At 57.6% G+C, this 9,606-nt stretch overlaps 1 protein-coding gene across 7 annotated transcripts in view; it reads left to right on the forward strand.

Annotated features, from left to right (window-relative positions):
- The window catches only part of ADAMTS16 (ADAM metallopeptidase with thrombospondin type 1 motif 16), a 148,379-nt gene extending 139,733 nt beyond the window's left edge, over positions 1-8,646 (forward strand). For all 7 annotated transcript variants that reach the window (XM_059416848.1, XM_059416846.1, XM_059416842.1 and 4 more), the window contains 3 exons: positions 760-984; positions 6,818-6,965; positions 7,339-8,646. In XM_059416848.1, coding sequence (XP_059272831.1) covers positions 760-984; positions 6,818-6,965; positions 7,339-7,454 — 489 coding nt within the window. In that variant the 3' untranslated portion in view covers positions 7,455-8,646. The remainder of the gene's footprint in view (positions 1-759; positions 985-6,817; positions 6,966-7,338) is intronic.
- The last annotated feature ends 960 nt before the right edge of the window (positions 8,647-9,606 follow it).

The raw sequence follows: 9,606 nt of genomic DNA on the forward strand, positions 1-9,606 counted from the left end.
AGATGTCGCCCTGGGGTCCCCTGTGTGCGGAATCTGCAGACACTGAGCCAGAGGGACTCACACACGGGGCTCAGCGTCGCCCACGCCATGAGCTCGAGGCAGCAGTGCCTGAAGCCGGGACCTCTCTCCCGAGACCCTCGGGGCCCGGCCTCACGGTGCCTCAGGGAACATTGCCCTCCTGTGTGCTCTGGGGGCCTCCACGGCCCAGCTCACTGTCCGTGGTTTACCCGGGGGCCACGTGAGCCACAGCCCCAGCTCCGAGCTCTCCCCAGCGGGGAAGGAATGGATTTGTGCCCCAAGCATGCCTGCCGCCTTGGCTCGGTGCTCCGGGGAAGGACCGGGAGCCCTGGGTGTCCTCCACCTGCCCCGGCTCTGGGGATCAGCATCTTGCCACAGCTGGGCGGCGCAGCTCCGGGGGTGCCCCGGGGTCTGGTCTCCTGCTCGTGTATTAGATTTTTGCACTTTCCAGCAGGAGCAGCAGCACAGCATTTTAACTTCTCCGTCACGTTTCAGAACTACACTTTTTCTGGTTTTTTGCTTGCTCTGCCCTCCTAAGGCCCCCAAAGCTGCACCTTAAGATACTGCTTTTTTAAAAGATGGATATGTAATGCCTTTTGAAAATGCAAAGGCCGAGTAAGTCTCATTGAATTTTTGCACTTCCGTTAGCATCCAAGCGGACGTTGACTCGCGGGTGATGTAAAAGACACAGCCACCAGCAAAGACGTATTTTTCACTCACATCTTTTGTTTTCATTTGTAGTGCTCGGGTACGTGTGAAAGAGGAACACAGAAAAGATTCTTAAGGTGTGCTGAAAAGCACGTCTCTGGGAAATACCGAGAACTGGCCTCCAAGAAGTGCCTGCACCTGCCGCGGCCCGGCGTGGAGCTGGAGCGGGCCTGCGCCCTGCTTCCCTGCCCCCGGCACTCCCTGCAGGCCGCTGCCGGCCCCCCTCGAGCCAGCTGGTTTGCCGCACCCTGGTCTCAGGTAGGGTGGCCCTCAGTTCCCGCACAGTGGTGGGCAAAACCTCCTGCCCTGGGAGCTGGTTGCTGGTTTAGGTGGGGAACTTTCTGCAAGGGTGTACCCCCAAACCCACCGAGCCAGGTCCCAACCCTTCTCTCCGGAGTGGGTGCAGGGCCCGTGTTCCTGGGTGTGGGTACAGCTCTCCAAGGCTGGTGTGCGGGGCCCGTGTGCCGTGTTCCCAGTTAAGTGTGGGAAAACGTGTCTTGTTTTCTGTAAAAGTTGGGAAGACATCCCCGGAGATGCGTGTGAACAGGGAGGAAGTACAGGATCTGGAACAAGCTGGTAGCTCCGCGTTCTGCCCCAGCACCCCTGAGGCTGTGCTCATGGGGAGCGGCTAGAGCATCCCAGACTGCCCAGGCCTGCCCAGGCTCACTCTTCCGTGCCCCCAGCCTCTGCTCTGTCCACACCACCTTCCGCTAGATGGAAGAATTCCGTTAGCTTGGTTAACCGTTTCCCACCTCGCCCCATATCCCTGCTTTGGGCTCCTGGCGGTCCTCATCCTGGGGCCTGGCTCGTCCAACCTGACGGAACAAGCGCATTAGAAACACAGGAGCCCATCTCCCGAAACCGTTTAAACGAGAAGCGGGTATTAAGGAAGTCGTGTGTTGTCGTGAGCACCGGGTGTTCCACACAGACAATGACTCATGGAACAGGACTTCAAAGCTAATGATGTACTCATGTGGCTCACATAACACAAGAAGAAAAAGAAATTGTTCGCGTTAATGATCGGAGCAGGGGGCGCATGAGCTGTAGCCTTCTCAGGCATTTTCTATTTTAAGCAAATTGTATCGATGACTGCGTTTTCCCAAGTGGGAAACCCCTTTAGTTTTCTTGTGCGCTCAAGTCCTTGCTGTGAGATGAAGCAAGAGACGAGTGAGGAGGTCGCGTCACGTTCCCTGCTGCTCGGGAAGCGTCGGTCGGAGGCGCATAAGGGGTCTCCCGAGACCGTTACACGGGGACTCCCGAGGCCGAGGCACCTCCCGGCCCCCGGCTGGACTGGTGGTCAGCCCGCTGGGCTTCATCTGAGACCTTGGGGAAATTCAGAAAAACGGAGATTTATCATCGTTTCATTTAACCCCAAACCTAAAATACATCCTGCGTAGTTTTCTCTGGTCTGAAGTACTCAATGTGTGTTTCTCTCAGAAATCATTTTTATCATAAGCCGCCTGAAGTTTTCATCCAGTGTGACTCATTGGTTTGGGGGTAATAACTCAAGGGCTCATGGGTGCTCTAAGCGCTGGTACCCGAGACTCTGCGCCCGAGCTGCGGGACATTGTCAGGCCGTGATGGATGGCCAGTGACCAGCTGAGCTCTGCCCCGAGACAGGTTTATTCCTGTCACAGTCGGAAGATGGCGGCTCCCATCATGGGATCTTTAGGGTTTCTATGATTTAGACGTCTGTGCTTATCATCACGTTTCCTGTGGGCTGCCGGGTAGGTCTGATTTAAATCATGTCGGTCTCCAGGGCTTCGCGTTAGGTGGTTCACATGCTAATTTGTTCTGGGAATGGCTTACGTAAGAACACCTGTTGGACCGTCTGATTCTACATGACGGAGATGGGAGTGTGTCTTCACCGCAGAAGTGCGGGGGCCCTGGCTTGTTCTTGGGGCTCTTCCCCAGGATCGTGCTCCATTGACCTGGAAATCCAGGGGCTCGGAGGGGCAAGGAGCTGTGTCACTGATGATCGATACGGCAGCTATGCCCACAGTCGTACCGAGCTTGTATCAAACATTCACGTACACAGACGTACACATGTACACAAACAATAGGCGAGCACACACATGGGCACGCGCCCACACAGGCGCACACACACACGGACATGGACGCACAAGCAGACACAGAGTGCACAGGCTCCCTGCACCATTCCGTCAGGTGCCCGTCCACCTCTGCGAATTTGCTGCTGATGTGCCGTGCTCATCTTGCAGTTAGGGGTGGCACTCAAGGAGACAAGAATACTCTCTTGTCATTGCTGGATAAGGTCACAGCACTTGCCACCTGAGTTGGAGGGAGTTTTTGTTAGGAAGCCAAACTAAACTCCCAGCAGTGCTGATGTTTATTTGGAGCAGGGGTGGTAATGAAGAGGCCTCGAGGGCTGTACACGCTCACCCTGACCTAAGGAGACCTTGGTCTCCAGGACAGTGGGGAGCGCTCTGGTGGGCAGCAGCGACAGACAGCACCTCCCAGGGCCCAAGAAGGAGACAAATGAAGGGAGAAGCATTCGTGGGTCTCCCAGGAGGGGACAGAGGTCATCACAGTGGAGAAGGAAGCTGTGAGACCTCTGACTCTCAGGAATGAGAGTGGATGTGCTTACCAGCTGCTTCTGAGTGTGGGAACTGAGCCCGCCCTCGAAGAAGCCCTTGGTACTCGTGGGCCCTGTGACTGTGGAGTGGGGGAGTTTCCCTTTGAATAAAGCCAACCAGAGCGTCAGCCAGGAGCTACAGGGCCGAGGCATGTCAGGGCTTCTTACTTTTTGCTGTCAGGGCCAGTGACACACAGAGGCATCCCTGTGATTTCAAGCAAACCCAGAGGCAGACTCAGACTTACTTTAAAAAGGCACCTGTTTGGGTGTCTGATAACGACTAAGTGATAACCAGGTCCCAGTTCGTCTCTTCAGGCCGCATGTAGCATCTCTGGTGTAGGATGTCCCAGAGAACACAGGACCATTCCTGAAACACAAGGAATCCAGAGGGGAGAAGGTTTTGCAGGATTTCAGTGTTCTGAAAAATGTGCGCTTAGCAGATCTCTGTTCACAGCCCTGGGAAGTCTGAGGCTGACATACCCACAGGGGCCCTCTCTGAGCGCCGTCAGCACAGAGGGCTCCCAGGAGGTGCCGTCACATTCGACAAGGTCGTTTAACTCTGGAATGGCAAGAAGACCCCATTTGCCGACCTCGGGGTGGGTGGCCCTCCCCCTGGACAACAGCTGACGCCCCTCGAAGAGCCCTGGTTCAGCTCTGCATGGCCGCAGGCCCTGGATGGGGGAGGCCGGCACGAGGAGTTGAAGGAGGAAGGCAAAGGAAGGCCCCGAGGACGTGGAAGCGGATGGTGACCGGGGAGGGAACAGTCCAGGGGGGGACGCTCCCGTCTCACATTCTGCGCCCACCTGCACAGGGCCTGCCTCACGGCCCCCCCCCCCCCCCCACCGGTGGACAGACCCAGAACTGCCCACCCGCAGGCCAGGTCCTTGCCCCTGGGGAGTCTGGCATCAGCAGGAGACACAGACCCTGAAGAAACACGTGCACGCGTGCTGCGGACTCCAGTGATGGCCCTACCAGGGCTGAAGGCAAGAAGAGGCCGCCCTAGAGTCGGGGTAGCAGGTCCTCCCACGTCTGCAGCAGGGACACCGGGAGGCGGGCAGAAGTAAGCCAGGTGGGCTGGGGCTCGGGGGGTGGGAGCAGTCCACACAGCTGCCAGCTGCCAGTGACCGCCCGGGCCACACACAGGAGGTCTCAGCCCCTTTACGAGACGTCCAGCTCGCCTGATGGCACACTGGCTCCGTGCACACTCTCGTCAGACTCAGATGTGGCCGAGCTGGCTCTGAAAACAAAAAGAGGAGAGGAAGGGGTGTTTGCTGATACAGAGCCGCGGTTCTGGGAGTGTGGCTCGGCCTGTGGCTAAAGCACCATGTGTAGAAATGCAGGTTCTCAGGTCCTGCCCAGTCTGCCGAAGCTCCCGCTGTGGGGCAGGTCCAGCCGGTGGCCAGCCTGCACGTCGGCAGCCGCGGGGTCTGGTCGGACGGCCGTGGCTGTTGTCACCACAACAGTGTTGGTCTGTGGACCAGGGCAGGTCCCTGTCTCGGCAGCTCATTGGCCGCCTGCATCCTGCCATCTGCAGGAAGCCTGAAACGCTCACGCTAAACCCCATCGAGTTAGGGAAGGCACCATCAGCTTTGACTTCCAGATCCAAGTCCTGGAGTCTCTGCACACAGTGGGAAGGATCACGGTTTGAGGAAGGATGGTAGATCCCAGGGATGGGCGACTCTCTTGTGTCCAGCACTCGGTATCCAGCATCTGGATCGGTGCCGGGTGCGTTGGAGGTGTGTGATTCCTGTTCTGAATAAGTAAATCCGTGACAAAAAGAATCAAATCACTTCCTCATGATTTTAAGTGGTGCAAAATGATGGCTAGATCTCTGGCTTTTCAACTGAGACACATCGTCGGCAAGGCTGGAATTCTGCCCCCGCTGCTGCCGATTACAGGAACTCTACCATCAGCAGAGAGGTTGTGGACACGTAGAGATGCACATGCACATGTGACCCATGCAAAGCCGTGAGCCCTAGGCCACTGCAACCGGCATTCCTCAAGGTCTCGGTTGGGCTGCAGCTGGGAGGGGCTCGGGGGCAGAGTGCAGAGCCAGACTGTGCTGCTGCCAAATGTTCAGACGGATGCAGTAGGCAGTGGGAACGTCTGGATCCATTGTGGATGAGCCTCCTAATTCCAGAGCCAGACACAAATCTGCCCACACCTTTTATTTTTCTGATTGCTACAGTCATATATTGAACCTGAGTTACTGATGACTCCAACTAAAGTTGGTTTTGAAAAAAAGGGGTAAGCCTCCTGGAAATGTTCCAGACCCACAAGCTCATGAGCTGGAGCCCTGCATCTTCACCTCTGGGGGCCCAGCAATCCTCTACCGAAAGAGGAGAGGAGAAAGAACAATGTCTTCAGCTTGTGACTTTCCTGGACTCCGACTCAAAAGATGTTTAACTGCTCTGCTAGACCTTCCCTGGGGGGTTTGGAAAACTGCTTCTCAAGGCTCTGCTCGCAGGGGGTCCTGGGAAGAAGCAGGAGGGCAGCTGGCTGCCCGCTTGTAGCTGACTTCAGCCCCGGAGCTTGCTGAGTGCCCTTATTTGAATGGGGCTCTGCCGTGCTGTCTCGTACATTTTGGCAAGTAGCCTGTGCCGTGCAGCTGCCTGTTCTGCACAGATCTGTCCTGCACAGATCTGCCCTTGGTTTCACTGGATTCAGCGCCCCCACCACGGCCCAGATGTCCGCAATGGGATCCGACCCCCTCTTCTTGCAGGTGTTCCTTAGTTACCTACAGTGTTGACGTTTTTGGATGAGGAGACTTATTGGAGCACAATTTCCATAGTTCAGTCTAGATGTCAGGTTGCTCTCTGGACAGATTCAGTGCTTGCTGGTTTGGGTCCGTCTGTCTCTCTGGTCACCCGTCCCCCGGTGTCTTGCCCTCCGTCGAGCTCATATGGACCCGTGCACAGAATCTGGAGGCTGTGAGCCCAGCAGCTGGAGGATGACAACCTCGCCGTGTGGCTCCTCCATGCCCTGGCTCCTCTGTGCCGTGTTGTCTTCGAGTGCCAGGGTCCAGGTGCTCTGAGTGTGGCCGCGGGAGGATGCCAGCCCACACTGCTGGTGTTATCACTTCCAGGCAACATCTGGAGTCTGGGGACTTGGGGTCTAGAAGGAACGTCATTTTATCGTGCCTCTGTGGAAGTTGGCTTGTTGAGGCTTTCCCCGGCAAGAGCCCCAGAAAGTGTGCCTGGGTGACGGCCTTCCACAAAGGGCATTGTTTCTAGTGCCAGACCCAGAGCCTGGGTAGGTCCGGGGAATGATCCTGCTACCTGCAGACATGCTCTAGTTCCCTTGTGTTCATCAGACAAGGACCACGCAGGAGCATGTTACATCTCCAGTACTGGCCCCCTCTGTCCACAGCTGGGATGAATCAGAGTCTGGTCACCTTCCCAACAATCACTGTAGAGTCTGGGTGGAGGGCAGGTTTGGAAGAGAGGGCGCCCTGGACCCAGCAGCCTCGGATGACCGCTGTGCCTCTGTTTCTCGCAGTGCACGGCCAGCTGTGGGGGCGGCGTGCAGACCAGGGCCGTGCAGTGCCTGGCAGGGGGCCGGCCGGCCCTGGGCTGCTTCGTGCACCAGAAGCCCACCGCCTCTATGGCCTGTAACACCCACTTCTGCCCCATTGCAGAGAAGAAAGGTGAGTGCCTGGACCTCCTTGGCTTGGCCTTGGCATCTCGGGGTGGGACTGTAACATGCCCGGAGAGTTCCTTAGTGGGCTGGAGGACGTGGGGTGGCCGGGGTTAGAGAGCCCTGGCGCTGGGGTCTTGCTCTTTCAGGGAACGAACTGAAGTTCCGCAGCAGGCGGCCGGGCCGTTGTCCCCGGAGTCGCTCAGTGGGCAGGTGCCACACAGCAGGGAGGCCATGTCAGTCCTGAGGGACCTTCCAAGGAGGGACTTGTGGGAACGGCCCCTCGCACTGGGCCCCACCTTCCCTGACAGGCTGCTCTCCACAGCCCCTAAGTTGGCCCCCACCCCAGGACCCTGGCTAACGCGGCACTTGCTGCTTTTCAGACGGCGTCTGCAGAGACCACTTCCCCTGGTGCTCGCTGGTGCCCCGGCATGGGATGTGCAGCCACCAGTTTTATGGGGGGCACTGCTGCAAGACGTGCTCCGGCTCCAACCTGTGAGGCCCGGCCTCGGTGGGGGTGCTGGACCTTCAGCCTGCATCAGCCGTGTGCTGGACATCGGAGCGCGGCCGGGGGGAAGCAGGCCGGGGGAAGAAGGGCTGCATCTGGCCTTCGGATGGGACAGAGTGTGTGGGGGGGTGTGCACGTGCATGTGCGGGTGTGTGCGTGCGCACGTGTGCACATCCTGGGTCTGAGGGCACGCCTGGGCACGCACGCACACACGTGTGCAGGGGAAGCCTGGAGGAGGGGAGGAGGCCCAGCCGCAGACCCAGGGTCTCCTCACTGTGCTTCAGCTGAATCAAGTCAGAAGCACAGAAGGAGCCAAGCTTGCTAACCGCTAAACACCGTGGTGCTTTGGAGAAAGAAGGAAAGGCAGCATGCGTCCAGGAGATCTGCCGCTCAGTACGCCGGCCTCCCCCCAACCTCGAGGCCGCTGCCCCAGCTCTGAGCTAACCAGCCTCCCTCTGGAGAAGCCGCGGGCTGGGACAGCTCCAGTCCAGCCTCCCCAGGGCCCCCTTCCTGCGCCAGCAGCCCAGCTTCTCTCTGCTGGGACAAGAGCCGGTGGCCCCTGGAAGGGGAGCCTGCCCTGTGGCAGGGGGGGGGGGGGGGGGCGGTGCCGGTACTCCGGACTCCGTGTCCCAATTGGAGGCTTTGCCTCTGGAGACAGGAAACCCGAAATCCTGCTGTGGTGCTTGGTTCCCTTTCAGACTCATGCGCTGGAGGAGAGAACTCTATATCCTACGTCTTATCCTTCTCTGTGATTGACAAGCGAGCCTTTGTATTCCAACCCGTTCCTTATGCTTTTCCCTGAAATGACAGAATTACAGGTTATGCCAGAGGCAGACAGCGACCAGCTACGCCGCACCCCAGCTGCCTCGATGAGCGGCTGGCTGTCCTGCCCGGGCGGACGTCCGCAGACATGGGGACCCTCAGAACCCCACGTTTCCTTTCCGTGCATTGTGCTGTTTTGAATTTTTTTTTTTTTCTGTGAATTTTGATTGTTTTGTAAGAGCCCTTCAGAAAGAAGGCCAGCATTTCAGGACGAAGCCGCACACGGGCCCCGGCCCCCGCCCCTGCGCAGTGTTGGGGCTGCTCTGCGTTCTCCTTCCTACCCTGTGGCTCCATTCCGCATGGGCACCTGGATATTTATATTTGCTGAAGTTTTATAATAAATTTTATATTGTGCCACTTGCTTCTGACCTGCCCTGATTACTCACAAATTTTGCTCCTGAGATCCGGGGGCTGGTATGGAGCTGGGGACCGGTCCGGGGACAGAGCTGGGGCCCTGAAATCCAGGACAAAGTGCGGAAAGTGGTCTGCAGACGAATGCCCCTAAATGAGGAGGCAACAGAGAAGACAACTGGTGACCAGGGATGGTGGTGGCCAGTGTGGGGGTGGGCAGGACGCTGGGGCCACCCAGCCCAGGGACCTGGGGTTTTGCAGCTTCCACTGGAACCTGAGTGGGACAGCCTCCCTGGGCAGGGCCACAGTTAATTTTGGGCGACCCCTGACCCTGTGATTCTTGCTTTAATAGACAGGGTTCTCTACAGAAACAGAAGGAACAAGTGTTCCATAGAGAGAGAAAGGAGCTTTATTTTAAGGATTTGGCTCACATGATTGGGGGGGCTGGAAAATCCAAATTGTGCAGGGCAGAAGTCTGGAAAGAGGCAGGGTTTCTGTGTTGCAGTCTTGAGGCCAAATGCCTCCTTCTCAGAGAAACCCCAGTCTTCATGCTCAAGGTCTTCAACTGATAGGGTGAGGCCCACCCACATTATGGAGGATCATCTCAGCGACTACTGATTTGGCCCTTAAGTGTTGATCACATATAGTACACATCTTCATGGCAACATCGAGTCTAGTGCTTGGCCAAACATGTGGGCACCATAGCTGAGGCACATCACTGTGAGTCATCAAAAATCACACCAGGCTGGATTAAACCAGCCCTCACAGGGCATCATGGAATGTCCCACTCACCCGAAACCCCCAGGCCTGCAGACGCCCAGCTGCTGATGCCACTCAGCAAACCTGCACCGCCTCTGCGAGCACACGGCCCCGCCCTCGGGGGACAGAATCCTCATCCCGACTCACAGACGGGAAGCTGAGCCTGAACGTGGAGACACCGTGCCTGCTGGCATCACAGCCAGAGGAGGCT

This window comes from Mustela nigripes, chromosome 12 (assembly GCF_022355385.1).
Source record: "Mustela nigripes isolate SB6536 chromosome 12, MUSNIG.SB6536, whole genome shotgun sequence".
Lineage (NCBI taxonomy): Eukaryota > Metazoa > Chordata > Mammalia > Carnivora > Mustelidae > Mustela > Mustela nigripes.